The sequence below is a fragment of the Haemaphysalis longicornis genome, unplaced genomic scaffold (genome assembly GCF_048455015.1).
Source record: "Haemaphysalis longicornis isolate Haplotype H1 unplaced genomic scaffold, Haemaphysalis longicornis Haplotype H1 scaffold_6, whole genome shotgun sequence".
In the NCBI taxonomy this organism is placed as follows: domain Eukaryota; kingdom Metazoa; phylum Arthropoda; class Arachnida; order Ixodida; family Ixodidae; genus Haemaphysalis; species Haemaphysalis longicornis.
The window spans coordinates 163,607,761-163,632,119 of NW_027526407.1; the positions used below are offsets into that span (position 1 = coordinate 163,607,761).

The 24,359-nt window shown below is 42.9% G+C and overlaps 1 protein-coding gene across 1 annotated transcript; it reads left to right on the forward strand.

Moving 5' to 3' along the window:
- On the forward strand, positions 1 to 24,053 carry LOC144142047 (juvenile hormone acid O-methyltransferase-like). Its single transcript, XM_077673476.1, has 5 exons — positions 1 to 135; positions 11,270 to 11,489; positions 15,961 to 16,327; positions 20,250 to 20,406; positions 23,794 to 24,053. The coding sequence occupies exons 2-5, from the start codon at positions 11,275 to 11,277 to the stop codon at positions 23,961 to 23,963; spliced, it is 909 nt and encodes a 302-aa protein (XP_077529602.1). The 5' UTR covers positions 1 to 135; positions 11,270 to 11,274; the 3' UTR covers positions 23,964 to 24,053.
- Positions 24,054 to 24,359: the final 306 nt, after the last annotated feature.

Genomic DNA, 24,359 nt, shown 5'->3' on the forward strand with positions numbered 1-24,359 from the left:
TGGGAGTCAGCGGATGGTTTAAATTGAGCTATTGCATGCGCAGATCCCCACTCTTCCACTGAGCAGCCGGTGCCGTTAAAAAGGACGAAGTTTGTGTATCCTGCAGTTGCTGACGAGTGGCTTTAAGTTTCACTGGTAAGAAAAAAACATCTATTAAATTCGCGTTTTTAATGCTGAAGCTGCATGCTGGAATTTGTCATCCTTGATGCTGCTTCCAGATTTCTAGAGTACAAAACCGGCAACTGTAGTTTAGAGATGAGAAAAAGGCATTTAGTAATGATAATACAATTGTTTTAAACTAGTACCTGTGCGTTTTAGGACAACTGGGTAAATGACATTGATTTGTGAGGTGGTTCCTGGAGGCTGAGATGGTTTACTTGATGGGTCGAGGTGTACAGTTGCACTGAGCCTTTAAAGCACCCATTGTGTAAAGTTCCGAATTGTACTGGCCCCAGCTGGTCTTTCATTGTTCGACCAATTCTCCAACTCGAGACAATCACCATATTTCAACGGCGACGGAAGGCCTTGGAGAAAACTCTAATGTACCAACACTATAATGCAAACATTAAAATAACCCGCCCAAAATACCACAGCGCCTCTACGTTCAGGGCAAATACAAAAGTCGATGGTAGTCTTCTACTTTCCCTTGTGCCCGACAACGGCAGAAGCAGGTACTCGTGCGAACCGCAACGTGCATATAACTTTTGTTGGCATTTTGAAACTATACGGTATGTTGTAAGCGCATATAGTAAAAACCCGTAAAAGGCCAATAAAGATTCACGTCACGTAGGCTACTATTACCGTGTTCTTTCCCGTCGTGACAGAAGGCCGCCATTAAGTTAGGGCTATGTTTAGGAAACACGCGGTTATGAAATTGTTCATGCCATTAAAAAAAATTGACACTATTTGCTTTTATGGTACCGGCAAGAAAAATTGGCGGCAATCAATGTTTTGGTAGTGATTGGAAAGCACAGCTTTAAACCAGAACCATAACAGTTGCCCATTCGACGTGACTTCAATTCACATACGTGGCTGTACAAATAGTTAAACGATAGATTGTGCAAGCCGTTACCTGAACGCTAGGAAAAGGTATCTCGAGGAACACTGTGGAAATCAACAAAGCGCGTTTTAAGCGTAAGGCTCGATATTTTTAGAAGGTAGTCTTTCAAACGATGAGCATTTAAGATTGATGCATTAAAGTCATCCCGGCACCGTCAATCTGCTTAAACCAGGTAAGAAGTACCGGCAGAGGTTCCCGTGCTAGCGTTACGAGCCTGCTTAGAGTTTGGGCAGAAAGAGTGGCTATCCTCCTGGTTTCGCTATCTGGGATGCGACGCTGTTTAGTCGCTCACTTTATGTTCTGAGGTCTTTAGGGGGTCCGACTCCTTTCTGCGCTGGCTGCTTGTGTACTGCTCTCAGATAGTCGCGCTTTTTCTCTTCTTCTCTTCTTGTTCCCTCAAAAAGCACATCAACAAGCACGACACATGCAGCACTCACAGATAAAAAATGGCAACGACCATCTAGTGAGGCTAAAGCTCATGGTATAGGCCCTCACAAAAACGGCGAATGATTGCTATCTGCGTCGCCTTTAATAACGTGGCGCGTACGCAGGCCAGCCACCCAGCTTTCACCAGGCGTTGTCGTCTACTGGCGGCGACTTCAAGTCGGACACCGTATCACGCTGCCAGCTGGGCAGTCAATCCAGCCAAAGCTTCGGAAAATTGCTAATAGCGGTCAGAGCTGATTGCTCGTGAGGGTTTGTGGTGTAAGGATAGTACGGATCGTACGAGAGCGTGCCTAAGGGAACCAGGCCACGGTGGGGATTGCATTGCGCTGGATCCAATGAAACATTTCGCGGGACTGTCCGAAAACTTCTTAACAGCCGCGAAATTGCAGCACTGAGTAAAGTGGTAGCGGGGTTCTACTGGCCGCCGAGTCAAAGGTGAAGAAGACAGATAAGGATCTTTTCCCTCTAATAAGTGCCCTTCACCCCGTCGTGGGCATAATAATGTTTTTCTGCTAAAATACTACTACTGTATGCCTTCTCCAGAAAGCATTCTTCGCAATGCTGTAGGAACGCAAATTCGAACCTAAATTGTTTGAAGCAATGACATCCCGGCTGAAAACGAAAGAATAAAGAGAAGGCAAAGCAGTGGTGGCAACATTTAAAAGCTGAATGGTAGCTTTTGGGGTGCCACTGAGGGCATTACACGTAAAATAACACGTCAAAAGTAGGAAATTACATTCGTATCTTCCTTCAATTGAAGATTAAGTACTTTCAAATGAACCAAACACGAGCTCACATAAGCAGGATGAGGGAAGAAATCGTATGCGCGATACAAGTGGGCTCGCATTCAGAAACCTGTATCGTAAAGCCTCATGAAGAAGCCTCCTCCGTGAAGCCTCTTTTGTAAAACATCTCTTATCCCACCTGCAAATAGGCTGATGCACAGCAGAGGGAGGACCCCAGGCGGGCATAATACCACGCAAAAGTAGCCCTACACCAACGCTGTGTGTCCAACATCGTCAACCGCTACTCGCAGCATGATGCATGGAGAGTATGACGTTGCTGGGCATGCAACTAGACCTGAATTAGGTGTTTCCAAATGTTAAGGATAATAACGCGTTACCCCCAGCGTCGCACTTCAAGGTCTAACGATGTCAACGGGTTCTTATTGAGAAAGCTGGTGATTTTCTTATTTTGCGCCTCTTAATGTGTACAAATTGGTGGGTCCAGACCTCGAAGCGAAGCGTTGGGCGTAAGCGGGCGTACAACAGACTGTTGCTCTTCCTCTTCAAAATACGTTCAGAGCAACAAAGTAGCGCAGACTCACTGCAATATATTCGAAAACGCTTTTAACCTGGTGCAGGCTGAGCATACACTTATCCATCAGCAAAATAAACAAATCATTTAGTGGCAACCATTCCTCCATTCTACTTTCAATTTAGTGCAGGCGAAGAACTTCCGGTGCAACTAAGACGAACTAAACATGGCGATAGGCTCCTTATTGCCCCAAAAGTAACAACAAAAATTTCAAACCGCCATTATGTACTCAAGAACCATGTAGAATTGATCTAAAATACTAATTTTATTGAGGACATTGCGGAAAAGAAAAATAAACGGCAGGTCAACGGAAGCCCAGTCTTTAGCAGTCAAAGGGACACTGAAGGCCACGTCACGTTTGTTTCAAACGAAGGTCTGACCATCCCTGAGCCATTTCAGAGTTGATTTTGCAACGTCATCCTGCGGCCGCTGGAAAGACTTTGGGTACGCCAGAAGATTTAAGCTCTTTCGGTGAAAGTTGCGCGGTAGAGCCAGTGGAGGCGACGTGTGTCTTGCCATTATCAGAATTTTATACGTTAATGAAAAAAGCTACGCGTGATAGTGCTGTATTGGTGTCCTTGGTCAGCTAATCTGTCGATCAGGACCAACGTTTAATTTCACTTCAGTGTCGTTTTAAGAGCCACAAAGTCACTCATTATGCCTGAGAGAGTGGAAGCGCTGCTTCACGAGGAAGTGCCCACGCTGTACGGATTTTGAAACGGAATGCCGTGCACGCAATTAGGACGGTCAGAGAACGACACTTTGGAGTTGGTACTGGTTCATTGTAAGAATCTGCGCAGAAACGCATTCACCCAACAAAATAATAAACATATATCACAGGCGCAGACTATCAACTACGTTTTGTTGAAATCGAGCAGAATATATACACAGAGCGTGGAAAACAGCAAAATCAGATTAACCAGTCCCCTCAGTATACTCCAAGTGATGAAAGCACAATAATGAACATTCTTACATATCTCCACTGGTCATCGCAGCGTGCCCGACGACGAAGTGCCAGGACATCTTTCGCTTTCAATGATCGCCACCGACCATAAGAAATTCCTGGTCGTCCTTAGAATGTTCGGCGCATATCTTAAGCATATACATATATTTCATAGGCACCCCAGTTCGCATGCTCAGTGGGGAAATTTCTGACAGCCTTACACAAGGAGTAGTGTACGCCGCTTTCGCTTTATATTCTTCAGCGGAGACAGCGAAGTATTGTATTAAAACTATTCCCTCCTTGAACTGGATACAGTGGTGTATGCTCCGAACGTACGCACCGAGTGTTGTATTTACACGCACGTTGACAAAAAGACTGCCAAATGTGGCTAATAACCTGCAGGAATGGTTAACTCTGCGGCGCACAGATAGGTAAGAAAATGTTTAAACCGGAAGATTCTTCGCAAAGTTGATGCCAGAACTACTGGGTCTATTCAGGAAGTTGTACCATTTGTCACTTCCCCGGGTGGTCTCTCTGCCACAGTACTTGGGGATCAGAGTGTTTCGTAATAACTTTCAGTGGCAAAATCGAGCAAAATAGCGAGTCGCTTTCGGGCCCCGCGGGTGCCATGCAAGGACGCCGGCTTAACCTGGTTTAAGTCGAAGCAATACAAAGCCACTCAGCTCGTTTCATCTTGGCTAACTATAATATTACAACTAGCGTTACTGTCATGAAGGAAACGTTACATCTTCCATTGCTTGCTACCCGTCGGAAGCAGTTCCGAAATTTTTTTTCCACGCGATATTCTATCACAATCCTCCTTTGCGGTCGCTTTGGATTGAAGCTCCGGAATTTGTATTATCTCGGTGCGATCATTCCAAAACGTCAACGTGCCTCGCTATTACAGATCAGCATAACAATAGTCCTTGTTTCCCCGAAACAGGGATCAGTGGAATTCTCCTCCACTCCCCTAACAAGCAAATCCGACCAAATACTATTTGAAAACGCATTGTAATACCTGGTTTAGTCGTTTCATAAATTATGCACTTATTTTATTGTTTTTTTTCTCTTGCTGAAGATTTTTTTAATTTTGTATCTGTTTCCTTGTGTACCTTTTGTGTATATGTATTACATCTTGACTCTCCCCTCTGCAAAGCACTTCAATGTACAATGAGGGTATTATGAATAAGTAAATAAAAAAAGAAATAAAAGCTAGACCCCAGTGGGGCATACGGCAAGTACTCTAGAAACCCTGGAAGGAACGAAACACACTTCGCTTTAAAAAGAAGACTTGAAGGAATCAGAATCACCTTTGTTTTGTAGAGAATGTGTGCTCTCGGAAATGAAATTCGCGCAGCCTAGGAATGAGATCATGCATGTAGGAAAAGATTTTGTGCCTAGTTCTACGAACAGGCAGTGTCCACCCTGGAGGTGATGCTGTAACCAATTACCCCTTTGACGAAGTCCCAATATTCCCCAGAGACAAAGTTGACAAGGCGTTTCAAGGTATAGTAATAATCAGGAACGCCGGAATGCAAGTATAGACCTCGATTTATTAAGGAAATATGGCAAGATTAGAATTGTAAAGTTAGCAAAACAACCACAGAAATCCTGAGAACACTAAAAGGGCTCGCAGTCCTGAAAACAAACCGTAGGTAATTTTATTCCACAATAAAAGACATCGCAAACCCTATGTACACACCCACCAGTCTATTCTTGTTTGTAAGCACGTAATTTACCAAGGTATTGTTTACCCCCATAAGAAATATCCCAGATCTTGAACAACCGTAAGTGTAGTCCGAATTTAGGAGAGGCGTTTCAACACATTTTCAAATTCATGACGTCACTCAAGCAACCGAAAACTCTGCGGAACGTTACTGAACAATTGTACGTTGAAGTAGACGAATACAAGAAGCGTTTGAGTTTTGACGCCTCTGGAGTATTGCACGCATTGAGGCAGAAAAAAATGTTTGAGGCTTGTATAATTGGCTTGGATGAAAAATACACGGCGAATTCTTCACAAGAATGAAATGTCTTGTTCAAGAAGGCGCAAAGAAAACGAAATTGTTTCGCTTCAGAAATGTTTGCGGCCTGTCTTTATGGAGTTGGGTGTATTTATTCGCTTCGACAGTGAATGTCAGTGACAAGAGTGAACACAGGATCATTGAATCGCTTGAAAGTTGCAAACATAATCTTTTTCGATGTATACAGAAGATAGGTTTATTGAATGGTACAGCAGCTAAATGTGGGAGATCACCTATGTAATTTAAAGAACGACCGGCTAATATTAAAAGTTACTCCATGGATGGCCCAAAGCCTCCAACTTAGGATAGGTAAAGAAATCTTGTAAAAATGGGTGGATGAATATATGTTGGAGACGTCGATTCTCGGGTGATCCCAACCGCGAAACTGTAAACTGGAGGAGAACTATTATTAGCTCTGGGGTATTCGGCATGCCTGTTCAAATGAAAAATAGTAACTCAGTTTAATGCCTGAAAAGAAAGCCGTATGCATACTCCAATGAGGACCTAAAGGCCAATACAAAGGTCAATACTTGGCTTCTTCCTAAGCGGCTTTAAATCAAACCTAGGACACCCCTAAAGAGAAGAGCAACACAAACGAGAGGAATGGTCATTTGGGATGTCCTGTGTGTCCGGTGCAGATGCCCCTTCACATTAGTTTAGTACAGGCAAGCTGCAGTTCACATTCAAGGAATCCATCCAGCGGTAGTACCACATTTGCATTACAAGTTTGAGCATGCTAGCTTTTGGCTAAGCTGCTGGAAGCCGGTAGGAACAGTTTTTTTAAGAAGCGGTGCTCTTTGGGGCTTTTTGCTCGGAAAAAACTATCAGAGCCTATAATACCATTCGGAGATACAATATTTCCTCCAAAATACCATGCTGGAAAACTGGTTATAAAAAGAGCTTAGTTTTATAAATATTCAAATTATTCCTTATGTCAGTGAACGAACGCGGCTCATTGGAGGAAGCAGCTTGATATTTGCATAAAGTATATTGCTCTTTGAACAGTGACATCTCCGCAGATGACATGTTTTTGAGTGCAGTACGGCCATTTAAGTGGTCTTCATAAATTTTTGGGAATAAATTTACTGTAAAAAGTCAAAATACTTTACTTCTCAACGTAGTGCGAACTGACTACAGTACAGGGTTGTCTCAAATGGACCTAGTTCCTTGCGATTGTAACAAAATTTCTGGGCCAAAACTGCTCTTTGTGTGCGAGAAAAGGGCATAAATGTGTTGACAATACGTGGGATATTTGCTTTAAGATTGTGATGGTTTCTTTTTCTGCAGTGTGTTTTTTTCATGAGTGGCAATCGGTGCCTTTTTTTGGTGTTTAACCTCTAATCTGTGCCTCCTAGTACCTGGCCCAAAAAAACTTTAAATGGACGGCTGACTTATTCAGTGCTCTTTTCACCACGCCTTGGTAAAATAGAAGAGCCGTAGTAAACGGGAACAATAACTTTCATTCGCCGCTTTCGTTCAGTGGGAACTGAGGCTTGATATTAAACTTGCAATACCGATGTGTCCTATCACTATAAAGCGAAATCAAAAGCAGCGGGGTTGATATACTTGAGCGCGTGTGTGGCAGCTGTGAAATCAGGCCGTGTGATCTGCTTCAGAGATGCATCGCAGCTGGCTCACTGACAGCCTCGCCACTGCGGTACCACGTGACTAGGCGAAGGTTCAACTGCTACTTTGGAGCTGCATGGTAGATCTGTTTCTTCATAGATGGCCCAACCGCAGTGCTGCCCCTGCTTGCGCTTCAGCGCAAGCGACATGCTGAATCCAATCATCTAGTAGCCCAGAATTTATGGTTTCCATTGTGCATAGTCCTTGTAAAATGATGTAAAACAATGTTGTTTTTTTTTTGCCACAATTCCGCTTACATTCCTTGAGCCTGATTCTTTTCATGACTCCATTTATAACCCTTGCGCTAAAAAGAAGCTTTTCAATAATTTCGGGCGATTAGGTGGCAATAACACTTTTCTGTGAAGAATGTGGCGAAGAGGAGGGCTTCCAGTTGCTTACATTCTTCTGATAATGTTATCCTACTTGAGGGAACTGAGCAGGATGATCCAATTCAGTTGTCTTTCGAAGAGTAAATACGAACTGGGAATTCCACCCGTGTGACTGCAAAAGCATTACTGGAACAGCATACACAAGGTAGATGTAAAACAGCAGTATTCTTTATGTGAGCGTCCGTACTAACTGATTTCAATGTGATGCTGGCTTCAGCGTAAAAAACACAAGTGCTATAACATATAACTGGTCTCTACGTTGCGGAATGAAATCAATACTCTGCCAGAGTGAGGAATTTACAACCACTGATGTGAAATGGGCGATAGCTTGGGCGATAGTCGTGGCTTGATTTTTCCTCATTTTGTGGATGGAGATTTCTGACGCTCGAGAAGCTGGCATAACCGAGTGCTCATCGCCCTATTTCAGACAGTGTACTGAATGCGCCTCTTGCCAGTTTTTGCGCAACGCGACTACAAAAATGATATTGCACTTCTGCTTGGGTTTAATCGAAGCATTTCGAGCTACCATGCCGATACCAAATAACCGACAAAACGAGAATAGCTAGCAGGTGCACAGCTTATTACCGTGATGCCCAGTTACAGTTCTCTGAGATTGCGACAGGAAATATTATCATGACGTGCCACTCGAACGTGGTCTACAGCCGGCTGCTTGTGACATGGCGTCATAAGTAACTCTGGACGCCATGAGATCAATCACTGTTGATCCCGCTTCCCGAGATAGGGCACGCTCTACTTTGTTCACGTTTATTGCTGTCTCCTCGTTTCACTTTTATTTTTCTCTGCGTGGGTGTATCCGCTTGCGACATGGCGTCATGAGATCATTCACAGCAGGCGAGAAGGCTGCCTTTTTACCATCTGTGGATACACGCACGCCGAGAAAAATAAAAAGTGAAACGAGGAGACAGCAGCAAACGTGAACGAAGTATAGCGAGCCTTATGTTGGAAACGGTGTAGCCTGGCACAACAGTCGACAGACAATCTGAAACCAGTTGAGCGGTATTTAAAACGACGAAAAGTGATTCGCATGAACTTGTATGTCAGCAATTGTGTCTTTTACAAACTATTGACAAAAGCAATTTTCTGATCGTCTGCTGTCGTTGGCTCCTTCCTACCATCAATACCCATTGCGTGTTTTGTTTTGCATACCAAGGTGGCACCCTCGTTCCAATATTAGCTTGGACTGCCAAATTGGCCGCCATTTTCCCATAGGCGAAAATCGTTATTTATTGATTTTTACAACACGCAGTTAAGTACTGCCTCTCCTCCGGTGTAAAAAGACCTGCAAATGCGATTTTCTTGTGAAGTGTGAGCGCGACCGAAGCTGCAGTTTGCTCAGTAAACTGCAGTTTTTAAAGTGTTTTATTTATTGATCCTATGCCCTTTATAATTAAATTACAAATACACGAAGCAATGTAAAAAAAACGGAGTAGCTAATGCACCGCGGTAGGGTTTTTGTTGGGAAGGGTGGCTGATATAGTTCGTTACATCCATAGCCAGGTCAATTTTAGTTCGTTAGAACGAGGTTTGAAATGAATGGTTCTCTATTGCGATTTCAACGGGAATTTAAGTTGCTTTGTTATATAGGTTATTTCGTTATAAACCGTTACGGTATAACGAGGTATGAGGGTAGACGGAAAAAGCTACGAACTACCATAATGTTCTCGTTTAAGTAGTGCAAGAAAGACGGTTGTCTTTAATGACACCCTTGTCCAAATCAGCTAATAGAATTTGAACCTGCTCCTGTGGAGCCCCACTGATAAACACGATGACCACTGTCTCGTTTGATCGTGTGGCCGGAGCCTCGCCTGAAAAAAAGTGAGTTTTGGTGTTCAAACTCTGGAGTATCTGATAGACACAATCTTCAACCGCTTATACGAGCATGACAACGCGAATTTTAAAGGATGCCGAAAACAGCTCAGGCTGCCATAAATTAAACACAGAAAGGATGCACAGAAACGATGCTAACGATGCAACGAGGCCAGTGCACCTTCGTATATAGCGAACAGTAAGTAAGGGGGCTTTGAAGATAACAAAGATGATGTGACAACTTACGAGGATGTGGTTCTGTCATTCTTGCCAACCTAATATTGCCGATTCTCTTCGTAAAAGCAACGAAGAATACTCCTACCAGAAGATAGCATTTGGGCCTATCGAAAACATGACCTGACAAACACTGATGAACGGGTCATTTGCGACTATTGCATTTGGAGCAATCTAAAAACAAAAGATTTTTGCAGTCCGGCTGTGCTATACATTCATAATGTCTACGCGTTTCCTAGGCATACATTTACAGTGCAAATCTTCGCCTCGTAATGATTTCAGTGGCGTCAGATGATGGTGGCTTCAGCTGCACATAGCGTCTGCCTTTTTGATGGCTGCGCGGCTAGCTTCCGTTGTTGATTTTTGTTTCATTTTGAGGCTTACAACCGCCGGTGACAACATTTCCTAGCACGGTATTACCCAGTATAAACAGCATCAACACCCAACTCGCTCGCAGGGGTGCCATTGTGCAAGCTCATTATCGTGGTCACGATCCTTTTTCATCTGTCGGTTTTTCTTTCAGTAGCAATGACCCACAAACTTGGCCGCTCACCCTGTTTCGGCATCTACATACAGTATTTGCATGAATGTTCTTTTCTGCGTTTGTGATTACCACGCCTGTGATTATCACGTCCCGAGTACCCTCGAGATGTGAGTTTTAGTCTTCTTAACACCATGGTTGTCATGCTTTTCCTGTTGCATCGGTTATTTTTTTTTTCGTTTTTTGCTTCCTTGCACTCTTTTCATACACTAAATTAGCGTAAATATGGTTTCTTACTTCCGAAACAACCATGTTGAACTGACTTTTATCTGAGGAACAAAGCCGTATTATAGGCCCGACACCCCTCTTTTAAGTCAGATACCGCGACACACAAAGTACGTAAACCCTTACTCAGCAAGAACGAAAATAGGCTGCGGTGCTCTGGATACGAGTTACATTTACCTGCCGCACGCGGCGATGTAACGTAATTTTCTTTTTTTAATTTTTATCATCTTTGCCCCTGAGTAATTTCATCTGGAACAATATTGTTCAAAATAAACTAGTAGAACTCCTCACAGGAAATTTAAATAAAAATATCACTTCATTTGTACTGTACTAGGTGCTTCATTAAGAATGACATTTCTACTTTCGTGAGCTCCTCTTTCATATCAATAAAAATTGCTCGTTTTCCTGCCTTTATTAGTACTATAAACGTCTGCGCAGAAGTACCCGTGTGTCTTAGCCGCCAGAATGCAGTGCTTTTACCTAAGAAATTGCATTTATAATTATAGTGCCAATGCATGCGCTTCTTGCATCAACAATAATTGACTACGGCAAATAAAACGCACTATAGTTGTGATGGCCCTTGGCAAATCTATGCAAAATATGATTTCTGCCTCTTTTGTTGTACTTGTATTGCAGACCAAATGAGTTCCCCACAAAGCAACGACACGAGTCTCGGAGGGGATTGGGTGAAAACCGCAAAAGGCGTTGAGGCTTTCGATCGGTGGACGCAAGCGATTAAGAAGGATAAAAGCGTCACGCTCGACTTCTTCATGGGAGCTTTTCAGCCCATTGTTAACGCTGACGGCAATGAACCCCCACCTCGCCAGTGTATCGACATCGGCTGTGGTCCAGGCAGGTACTGTAGCAGAAGGACACATTCTGTACGCGCTATGCGGCTGCAAAGACAGATAGCACATCACGTTTAATGTTTTTTAGCAGTATGCGAAATACAAGTGAGCCTTAAGAAATTAGGAATCGAAATTTCCATTCTGCAATTTACCGATGGGAAGTAGGGCAAAAAAATTAAGGTTACTGCAATCCCGTGATTAAGCTGCATAGCGGCGAAGCACCACCAATCTTCAGGGAATAATTACGAATCTTTTAACATTGGTCGCGCTCAATGCAATAAAATAAGTAAGATCACATTAAAGAATTAGCGAAACTCTGAACATCACCACGATAAACTTGGAGGACAGTTTGTTCCTGTGGCCGCTATACCGTTTTGATAGGGCTTCAGAATGCGGAATTGAAAATATTGGCGCTTTCCAATAACACGTGGTTCATTGATTGGTGAATCCGTTTCAACTTTCTTCAGCAACGTCGCATGTCGTCACAAACCGGTGGGGCCCACATTCCGAATATTACATTTAACCACCAACGGGCCAGACATTCTAACTGGTCCACGCTGGTAAACTTAGGTAAACCTTCCTAGGGATCCTGTTAGGAAACCTAGGACACCTAGGGGACTTGATAGGTTAATGAAAAGTGGTAATCGTACCGTGTTCGTTCACTAGAGATGACACGACAGCGCCGTTAGATAAGAGATCCGCTGCAGGTGTGAAGACAGCTGCACGAAAAAATATACACTTTGAAATTTTGGAATAGCGCATTTATGAATAGTTCCTGCATGAACGGTTGGCGTTATTATATGTGGTCTAGGAAAATCTTACAAGAGGGAGTTAATAAGTTTAATGATCATGCCGCTGCTGTGGGATTAAAAGGAATGCAATAGCGTGGTAGGTTCTCGTTGTTAGAAGCACGTAATAGAATTACCTGAAATAACCATAGCAAATTGAACAATTTTTCTAGTATTACACTTTGGCATCTACGCAACGTTCTTAGAAAATCCTATATAACTCAAAATCGGCTTATCCGAGAATTTCTTGCAGTACTCCTATTTGAGCGTTTCAATTTAGAAAATACGCGGAAAAATCCAAGCACGAGAGCTCGTGCTCATGCCAACGCAATACGCATTCATTTATGATTTTTATACTACTGCTTTTCGGCAATAGAAGCACTGTTCGTAGAATGTCCTATTTAATTAAAAATCGGCTTATCAGGAAAGTTCTTGAAGTACCCATATTTGAGAATTTCAAAAAGAACACACACCCAAAATTCTAACCACGAGAGCTCGTGCTTATGCTAACACAATATGAATTTATTTATAGAATATGGTAGTCTCAATGCCTCGAACGGCACTGTAGAGAAGAGTCAACAAAAGTACACAACGTTTGATATAGCCATCTTGAGTGATGATGGGTCAGGGCTGCTGGCCATAGATTCGGAAAGTTGATTCAAATAGGTAACTATCTTTTGTAAAAACGTGTTGAAGTACAGTTTTCTTTTAGATCTGGGCACGCTAACTGTAAATGTGTAATAATGCGTTTTGGAATGTAAGCAGGTAGTTGTGTTCAATATCAGGATTCGTGAAAAAACTTTTTGGAGAAAAAGGCGTGAGACACTCTTTGTCTGATAAGTTATTAAGCCCAATACCTCATTTACTAGTACATACTTTTGCGTGCGGAAGCAGTAAAAACAATAAAACGATCGGAGCGGTTCTCGTTCGGCTATACTAAAAAAGAAAGAGATAGTTGGTTAAGGTCGCACATCACTGAAGCATACGCGAGCTTAGTTATCAGAAGCTTTTTATACAGAAGTAGTGTTGAGGACACTGCATCGAGAAAAACGTTTTGACGCAAGACAAGCGTTTGATTAGCGTTGTTAGTTGTATAGTCAGTATGCTTTTGCCATGATAGATTGTTGCAAGTGCCAACCCCGACGTATTGGTAGGAACGAACAGAGCCTACTCAGTTGGACTACTAAAGTATTCAAGCAGGCTGTGGCAATTAAGTCCGAAAATGCTCTTTAATTTCCGCTTAGTTTCGTGAAAGTTCACGACCAAGTTGTCACTCAAAGATGGCGCGTTATTTAGGTCACAATGCAGTACAGAGCACTTAACACACTCGATTATTTTACAATCGATTGCACCTTCGGCTGCAGAAGGCCGAATTTAAGAAGAGAAATGGTCAGCAAGGTCACTAGTGTGTATAATAAAAACCAAGGGACCCAAGACTAAGAGAATACCATATGTTAGATGGCTTTTTCGTGCACTGCAGTAATTCGCTGACACCTTCTGTTGTAGATCTGGAAAAGAAGCTTCGGTCAATTTAAGTAGGCTACAGTCTAAGCTAAGGTAGCGCAGTTTACGACTATGAAGGGCGTTTGACGTGGAATCAAATGTTTTTATGAAATCACGAAAGATACAGTCAGTGACGGATCACCTGATCAAATGTAGAGCACAGATCATTGGTACACAGTATTAGCCGCGTTTCGCAAGAATACTGTTTTAAAAGTTCAAGTTGGCGTTCAGTAACAACTTTATTTCAGGAAAATATCGTGCCCATATAAGAAATATTCTATACTAATATAAATGTATACTAGGTTATATACTATCGCTATGCTTATATAGTATATTGATATACACGGAACTTCAAATAATGTAATGGATATGCATTTCAATAGATCGGAAGCGCTACTTTGTTGGGGTACTGGCACCACTTTACCCACCTTCCAATCACTGCGTAGAGTTCAGAAATAAAAAGATGGTGTGGAAATATAAGACAAGACTATGGATGAAGAAGTTTCAGTGCACCTTAAAAATTGAGCGGTAATCGCAAGAGTTTCTTGTGGTTAGGCCTTCATGTTAATCAGGGATGCTACTCCCACGCAATCAATGAAAACAAAATTCATTGAGGACAAAGGCCCATATTACTTACAAGAAGGAACCTGTTGCAGTGGTGCCGTACATGCATCGAATTGCTCATGGTCTGGAAAAAGTAGGAAATGGCGGAAATGTAAAAGTTGTATTTTTAGCTCCCCTGAAACTGTCGCAAATGTCTCGTAAAGTTAACACTCGTCTCACTATGCGTAACAAGTGCACAACGAAGCATCACAAGCAGTTTGTTGCCTGCGCAGAAAAAAATTGTTTATTCTGCGCCTATCTCGTGCGGCAAGAAATACGTCGGCCAAACTGGCCGATGCCAGAATGATAGGCTGAGGGAACAACATTACAATGTTTCAAAAAAGTTCAGTGGTCACCTCGCCCAACATTGTCGTGATTGCGTTAGCAAATGCCAGCCCCTTTTGGACCACAGCGTAGTGATAGGCGAGCATGGCAGCCTAATCGTGCGAGAAACCTCAGAGGCCACAGAAATTAACAAGTTCTGTGATAAATGCGTAAGCACCCCATCTACCGCCCTCACAGAAAAACAGTGTAGATTCCTAGCGCAGTAAGCTCCATCCTGCTAATCTTTGTCTGGCTTCCAAAGTGATTACAAAATGGGCTTGTGTTTTGTATAGATTGTACTTCTTGCCCGGTAAGTGGATTAACGTGTGAACAAACGTAAAGTCAGCACGATGCCAGGCTCGCGCTCTCTTAAATGTTCGCGTGTTAATTTAGTGTTTCTTTCTTTTTTTCCGTTTTGTTGTTTTTGCCCATGTGTTCATAAAAACCACTGGCCTAAGCAATAAAACTCAGTTGTTATTCAGCGCCGTGTTTGTGCGCTCTTCTTTTTGTCTGTGTCGGTAGCGCTGTTAATGTGAACAAGTACCAACTCGCCCAGTCTTCCGTTTTAACGTTTTCATGCGTGTATACGTCCATGTACATACACATTTACAAACATGCATGTACGCATGCATGTATGTATGCAGGTACCCCACAGACGGTGAAACTCAAAAGGTGACCCCGAAGAAGGCAAATATAAAGCTGTAGCTCCTCAGTTAAGACACGTATGTTTAGTGAAGCATAAAAGGGGTTTTGGTTTCGGGTCCAACACAGCCCAGAAGTTTTATTCCCTGTCGTTGCCTCTTAGCAACAAAACGTTAGCAGCGCCATCTACTTCCTTTCTACATGACAAGCTTTTTTCTAACGGCTGGCTTTCGTTTCGGTGTTGATGCAACCCAACTAAACAAGAGCAGGAATCTGAATGAGTTAGTAAGAATCCAAGAAAGAAAACAGCACAAGGAGCCAAACGCGCATTCCCGGCTTCCGTCAGGTATGAGCATATCGACGGCCTCCAATCAAGTAGTTTGGTACTATATTTAGCAGAGGAGCGCTACCTACTTGTAAGTAGCTACTGGAAAACTGTAGATGTCAGAGCCCTGACCAATTTACGCGTTGACCTTTTCATGAAACAGTTTTCTGAATCAAATTGTTTCTAAGGCCTAAATGTGAAAGGCGTAGTTGTAATCTCGAAACAACAAATATTTTCGACAATGTCTTGTATTTTACTTATTATGCTGTCTTTCCTCTATTAAATTCGCCGCAGTTTTACTCTGGAATACCTCCTGCCCCGCGTGCCGGCATGGTGCGAGAAGCTTGTGGCTGTGGACAACTCCCAGGCTATGCTGCAACTCGCCAGAGAGAAATATGCACACCCGAATATTGAGTACAAAAGCCTGGACATCACGGTGGATGCTGACGTCGCTACCTTCATCGTAAAGTGTGGCCGGTTTCCGCTGGTTTATTCCTTAGGAGCCCTGCACTGGATCCGCGATCAGCAACATGCTATGCGAAACATTGCGACACTCATGGCCCCGGGTGGAGAATGTTTTGTTACCTTCGCTGGGACGATGATCCTGATTGACATTTACGTAGCAATGATGGAGTCACCACGTTGGACGAAGTACTCTGAAGTAAGAGAGCAAAATACGTTTTAAGTATGCAACATTTGCACTTCATTGCTTGACGTAATGTATCTTTTCTCGCAAAACGCTATGTTTTAATATGGTAACCTGCACTATGTTCAAACTATAACCAAACAGGCTCTTACAAAGCATTTATTGCCAGTGAGTCGCTATAAATGCTGAAACCTGTGAACGCGTATGAGGCGCTCTCCACCCCAGAAAAATTCTTCTGCAAGTACTGCAAATAAGTACTAAAACATAAATACCCTACTATCAATCAATTACCCATTACTACTGACCCTCATTTCAACCCGGAGGTCTTTGTTCTGGCGCACACAGCAGAAAATAAAAACAGGATACCGTAATGCTTACAACTAATTTATGAAGGGGCTTACACAGCAACACCACAACGCAAAGTAACTAGATACGCGGAATGAAAACCACATGTTGAAGCACACCGCTCACATAAAGGGGTGATTCTCCGCTGCATGGTTGCTGCGTCCGCGACTATGAATCCAGAATTGGCGTGAAAACGAACAAGTTCTAAACAAGTATTTACTTCAGAACACCAAACCACCACTATCATGCAATAAATTGGTCAGGAAATCGTCCTATAGGTGGCGCTGCTTAGGTTAGGGGCGCCACGGTCAAATTTTAACGGAGGGGAAACAAACGACAAACATACATGAGATTGTATTTGGCACTAGTCTGTCAAACAATATTCCATTAATGTACGGGAAAATTATGCGCAGTGCGGAAGTGGAAATCTACAAATACACATTTTGCATTACCCTGCATTGCTTTCCGCAGCCGGAACCCCAACGAAATCTCTGGATATCAAAGCTAAAATTTTGAAGGAACGTTGGACATGGTCTGTAGCACTCTTCAGCGCAGAGTGTTTCAGGCACATCTCAAACGAAAATGCTAACAACAGCGCACAAATCGCCATAGACACGAAACGCCGACACATAAGCTTTACAATCATTTGGGGCGGTGAAATGACTGACGTTTTTTTTTTTAAGAAAAACTGTCCCGTTCGACAATTTACCCTTGATGAACACGACAAGCCGCCCAAAGCTGCAAGTTTTTCGAGAATTCCTATTACGTTCCGCCTTACCGGGTACAAAAGAAGTTTGGCTCTAGGTCACTTTTGATGAACGCTGTGTGTACGTAGTAAGTTCCATACCTACGAATTGAGTCGCCAGTAAGAGCGGCAATTTATAAGTCCCCGCTTGCGAAGACCATTCATACCCTACATTCGACGCTACACCAAAATGAAACTTTCTCTGAAAACATTTTTTTACTGGCAACCTTCACTTCAAAACAACACCCGCGAGAGTGGTCTAAAAACGCGCTCTTTTTTATTAAAAAGGCGTATCAGCGCCGGTCACCTCTAACGCTCACGCCGCAGGCCACCATTACACCAAGCTGATGTTTGCAAGATGAAAGCGCTGATGAAGGAATGCCAGGATACGGCTCCGCGAACGAACAAAAAAAACGACCATAGCACAATAACACAGAACCATTTATTTTTGACCTTGTTGCGCAACAGTCAGGACAGCGGTACTTACAGGTAGCAACGAAAAACACGCTCCTAGCGCGGACGACCCGTAATCCGCACAAAATAGGCAGCGCTACACACACACGGTATCCAATGGTCATTAGATGTCGTCGCACGGAGAGCCGGCAGCGCATATAAGAGGGGCGAGCGGGCACGCTGTGATGGAACAAGCACAGGTAATTGAAGGCAAACCACGAGATGTACACACCATAGAGTTTCATAAATCTTAGGGACACACTGCACGCCGACAAGATAAGCTAACTCAATGAGCGGTTAGCGCACATTTCCCGCGCAGCCGTCGCACGTCGAGAAAACCGTTCGTTTGAAACAGAAGATGCCGCCGGGACACCAACACTCATTGGTCTAAACAATCACGCGACCCGTGGCTGTCTGCAAATAAATGCCTACTTAGAAAGACAAGTTGACATTGAGGCAGGGAACGGTATGGAGGGGGAATGTGGCCGCCGCCGCCCGCTCCCCCCTCTATTCTTCCCACAGCACTCCGCGCTTATTGGGTGGTCGGAATCAATACAAACACACAAAAATGCGGGAGGTCAATTCTCTTTATGGTCCCCTCTCCTTAACGACAGCACGTGAAGAAAGCGCGGGCAGCCGTCAGGGTAGTTGGCGGCTCTTACATCCGCGCGCGATTAGTGAACTTAGCGGAGCTTTTCATGCGTACATAACCGGGTCAGTGTCGCGCGTATGTGCACGTGTATAGCGTGCGAAAGACTCTGAAGCTATAACCCTGCCGCCTTCAGCTGCCGTCCCTCTACGGCAGCTATCGTAGAGGGACGGATGAATGTTTGGTGAGTGGGGTATTAGATCGGAGAAAACGCTGTAAAACAGCGAGCAAAAGCTTCTCGGGAAATGTGTGCAGTTGGAGTAATTCTTTTAGATCAACATATACTCAAAAGTGCTCCATAGTAGAGGATAAATGGCCAAATATTGTTCTCCAGAAATATAAGGTACATCTTCGGCCATGTCAAAAAGCCTGTATCGTCTGGTTTGTTTCGCCTCTATTCAGTGACGCCGCTAGGGGCGCCACTATAAAATCTCTTCCCCAATAGAGGTGTTAAGAAAATGGTGCAAGTAAAGGGAATATGAATTCTTGCAGACAGTCTGAAAAACATTTTTTGTATTGAAAAATTATTTTATCTACAGATTGTTGATTGGAAAAACAATTAAACGAGCCAAATATTATTTTGATAACCAAAATTGAGTGCTAGTTTAGCTAGTTGAAGTACATGTTTGTAAAAAAGTAGGACAATCGATGCTAAGCCGGTGCATTCACCGTACCGAACTAAGTGACTTTCAACCCGAATTTAGTGCATTTTCAACAGCTTTGTGCTCCGGACTGCACTAACCTCGCCCAAGGAGTTGTTGCTTGGAAGATTCCGCCATGTCCTTACTGACTTCGACAATAACAGAGCGATATACTGCCGTTTGGGCAAAGACGTATTGACTTTGGCTGCTCCGTCACTGCTCAGATTTATAGCGTTTCTAGGTATTATGTTTATCTTTATTCCGCACAGGCACGTTTTGGGGGAAACGGGATATACACTTTGTAAAATGGATATATATCAATATATAAAACAGGGATATACTGCCCACCTACAAATATAGTATTTCTTGAAATCCCCTGGTAACAGTTTGCATAGATATTGTCTGAATTTCAATGAAGCAAAGCCAGTATCTCCCGGCTTGAAATGGGCAACAAATTTGATGTGCCAGCAAAGTTGCCGCATTTCTGTAGTCATTTTCTCGTCGCTCTCGAAAACGCGGCTGCTGTAAAAGAGCACATAACGACAGAACGGAGACAGCGCGTGAAGATATTTGCCTTGAAAACTATAGAGACAACCTAAGGTACCCTGTTGACATCACAGTGGAGGCAACCATTCGACGAGAGATTCCACGCCTAGATGTGGCACTATAAAATAATTGCTGTGACCAAATCAGCAATTGCAGACGTAAAATCTAGCCTGCAGCCAGCGCGGAAGGCAGACGAGCAAGGTTTAGGTATGACGTTGACGAAATACCATTACTGGCGGGAAGCGTAAAAGCCGACAGGCCACCAGTGCCGCTTGTGAAGCAAGACACGTGCCCACTGACGCGCCTAAAGCGCTGAGGACGGCTGGCACTATGAAAAAGAGAGATGGAAAGAACGCCACCTTGCGGACGTTTCAAAACAAAACGTGGCGTGCGCATCACGCCAGACCCACATTTGACGAGGTAGAAGGAGGAGAGGCTCACACATTGCCAAAGTTCACAAATAGTAATTCACTTTTAGTTGCATAGTTTTGTTGTGATAAATTTCAAACTGGGATGCACAGCAGTACTGTTTCTACATAGATGCTTTTTACTCCGCAGCACCTGAAGAAGCATGTGCCTGTTACACATGGAATGGACGTGGCGGCGCTTCGCTTATACACTAGCAGTCTTGTGAGCGCAGCTAAATTAGTCCCCCTTACCACGGAAGTGTTTCCTTCTTTTGTCGATGTGACAACGTGTGGCGAGGAAATTGCAGGTAGGTGTAATGGGCGAACAGCAAGATTTCCTTTCATCGCTGGTGCGCTTATTTTTACGTTAGAACGGCCTTCAAAAAGTCATCAGCGACGCGTTGTTCTGTGAGATTTTGAAGGATTCATGGCAACCTATTTTCACGATTTTAGGAATTGTCTGAAAACAAATACTTTGTTACACACCAAAAACTACGCAACAACGCTTTTGTGGCAACTATGTGCACTGCCTATAATAACCTACTTTACAAAATTCAGTAGTCCAAAGAACTTGCAGAACATGTATAACGGTTACTGCATACAGCCGGTGGAATATTACCCATAATTTGAACTGTAAGTTATAAAGTGTGCGTAAGTTAAAGTGCCATAGTGATACATTGAAATTTGAACTGCGGAGTGCGCGCATTCGCTACATGTCTCCCATCCCGCCGATGGGCCGAGTTTCTGCAGTAGGAGCAACTTATGAAAGTCTGTCCTAAACTGTGGTATGGAAAGACCATCTTCTTTCCATCGTTTGTTGGGCGCTCGCAACGAATAAAATAATAAAGTGATATGGCTGCGTAAGAAGTCATCACAAGTCGTAGCGACGACGATACATAACGCTCGCGTGAGCGGGCGCCGAACGCGGCGGGGACAAAAACCAAAATGTTCACACCCCGAACGATAATCTTTCCGTAGCAAGGTGGGGACGCGAAATGCTGTAACTTGTACTGCGCATACACGGCTTGCCGCAGGGATGTGCATTGTAAGCGACGCAACCTGTTGTTCGTATTTCAATGTATCAACATTGTACATGCGCAGAGCTTTCTTTCGGGCACTTTTCTGGCACTACCCAATACTTTCGTCATTGCAAAATAGATATAAGATATGTATAAGGATAAGGGCACAATTGAAAAGAAATTATTTTTTAATTTTGAAATTTTTAAACATGACAAAATAGCCACAATCTCGATCGTCCCCGAGGACTCACGATATAAAAATGCAGCGCCGTCTACCACAATTTGTTTTGCAAAGATCACTTTGTACTTTTAATTCTATTTACCAAAGACCAAATGATGGTTTGTTGCATATTTCCTATGAAGTGAGCGTACAAATAACTAACTAGAAGAAGAAAGTATATCAGCCATTTTATAACTGCCGCACAACCCAGTGCCACCATTGGGGGCGTGTGTGTGTTATCCTTTTCTGTGAACACACCGTATTAAAATTCGCCGCCCTGAACGTTGCCCTTTGTGCTCATTTCTTTCGCCACTCGGCATGCTTTGGGCTGAATAGACAAACGTTAGTCACTCCTCTTACTGCAAAAAAAGGATACGCATGGATACGCGTGGATAAAAGAATGATACGCCTGCTAAATGGAGCGATCAAAAGCGTGTTAGGGTCCCAAGCCTTCCTCCGCTGGCCTACAACTGCTGAGTGTCACTATGTTTGCCGTTCTCATTCTAACAAATCTCGTGGCTCACGGCACCAGCACAACTGGGAAAGGTACCAGAAGCTTTTGATTTGCGAAATGAGAGCAGTGCTGAATTGACTTGCTTATATTTAACAGAACAGTTAAACGTCATTTGCAATCTTCACTGAACTGAACTAGTCTGACGCCAACGAAGCCAAATGAAGTTTAATAGAGTTTGCGGGAGTTGCATGCGTACCTGTAGAGTTAGGGCTACATTTAGGCAGAAAGGAATTGTAAACCAGATAATTCAACAAAAGGCATTCTGTAATTTGTCTAAACAACAATGCAAGGGCCTTTTTATGTGCCGCAAATGAACTGAAGAACATTGGTATGGGGTACATTTTATGGAAAACTTCAAAAATGAAACCAAAAAGCAAAAATGTATGGCTCACAATGTTTGCAAGATCTTTATTTTACCCTTCTAAATAATCCTGAGTTAATCGTACCAAAAATAGCGTCAGGTAAAGTAACGTCGCCAAAATAAAGTTCGGCGAAAAAGTGGGATCTTGGGTGAATAAATCTCAAGTGTTGAAAGCAAGAAAATACCAGAGCTCTTTAAAAGACTCCGAAGCGCCCGCTCCAGAGATATCGTATTCATGTAAAAAATACTACGACATTTTTGCTTGCGTAATTGCCTAAGGGTTGCTGTTGCAGGAGGTCTGATTTTTGACTATCGCGTCCTGCTCTTGCTAGTACAGTTCCGCATGAGTATTTCTAACACAGAAAAGTGCCCAAACCAATCAGTGATCGCTTGAACCAGCAAACTCAAATATTTCGGAGTCATTTGGTCACCATATTGCACCTATGCCAGTTCCGGTATTCAGATCGGAAGGGGCGTTTAATAATGTCTATGTTGTCTACTTGTATTTTGCTCTAATTTTTTGTGAGTGCTAAATTTAATTATCCTGGGCTTTAGTTTGGCATATCAATAATGAGTACTGCTTAGGAAGTTAACGAAGCCCTGTTATAAGCAATGACTTTCACTGATTCATTTGCTTCACGCGGTGAGACCTTTAAAATTGTAACCTTAAATACAGCCCCTTACAGGAATATGTCATTTGGGTTGAATTAGTGCAAATATTTGGTTGAAAACTCAACCCAGTAAGTCTTGCTGATATTGAAAAAAATAATATTGAGATAGCTAGAAATGAGGGGAGGAAGATGAGAATTGGAGCCTGATTTACTTTGGTGAGCTTCAGTCTGCCAAGACTTCTGTGTTTTCCGCAATTACCCAAGCATTTAGGTGTGCTTACCCGTGACAATTTTTTAGTTCTGGTGTGGCATTACGCAACAAATGGGTTAGAAAATAAAAAAAAGCTTTACTTTTTTTACAGACAGCCTATATTTGGTACAAGGAGATATACACGAGGATTGTTTTGTGGCAACTCTTTGTGAAATTTCTGAGCCCAACTGATACCAATAAAAGCACTTAGTTCACTGCCTAGAAATACATGTAAGCGCTAAGGTATGAGTTGAATTTACATTCATGGTGTACATATGCACAAATACGCAAAAGCCTACTATATCAGAACGCACAACGAAGATTTCGACACTGTCAAGTGCAATAGCTCATACTAGCAGATATAAAAATACTTCGGTATTTGTGGAAGTGCTTCCCGTGAATGTAGTATCAATTTCTATTAAGGATGCACCTTAATCCGGCAAGATTAAGCTGTTAAAAGTGGACGGCTTGTTGAAACCACTTTGGACAGCGAGAGTTCTCTAACTTCAGTTTTTGCGTGGTATACAAAACGGTGTCCGTTGTACTCTCTTGAGTTGGGTTGGTTTTGCGCTGTTTACCGTTTTTAAACGTATACCAACTTGGCCAATTTTTTGTTTTAGCAAAACAAGTGCCTTTGTGTGACAACAGTGCATAGGCACATAAAAATGAACAGTACAATTTCCCTAACTAAATACAATCTCTGTGGTTCCAAATCTTCAGGTTACTACGCAAGTTCAAACCCAGTCTACAGACTTCTGCCGGACCACGAAAAAGAAGAACTGAAGAAATTCACCTATGAATTTATTGAAGACATAAAAAAGAGGAACGCTGGAAAATTAATTGCGGACTCACAGAGGGTCGTGATACATGCCAGCAAGCCAGTAAAATAAAACGGCACGAGAGAAGAATGTATTTGAGAGTCATCAGCATCGATGACTAGAAGGTTTCTCTGCCTAGATTTTGCAATTAGCACTACGAAATAAAAGTCCTTTGAAACATTTCTTCCTATCGCGATAAAATCTTTTTAGTATTTTTACGGGGCGATATATTACACCGCACAAGTCATACATTTCGGCATTGTACAATTGTTTGTATCGCTACCTTTTCACTTTGCCACACTCACAAAGTCGCAAAAAGGGGTGCAGGGGTGACACATATTTCCTTGAATCAATCAGACTTGACACTTAGAACGAATAACTCAAATATTGCAACCACAACCAGTTTGCGGTGGTAAAAGATAAACAATTTCTGATAAAAGAAGCGGGTTTCTCATGAGTAATATCACC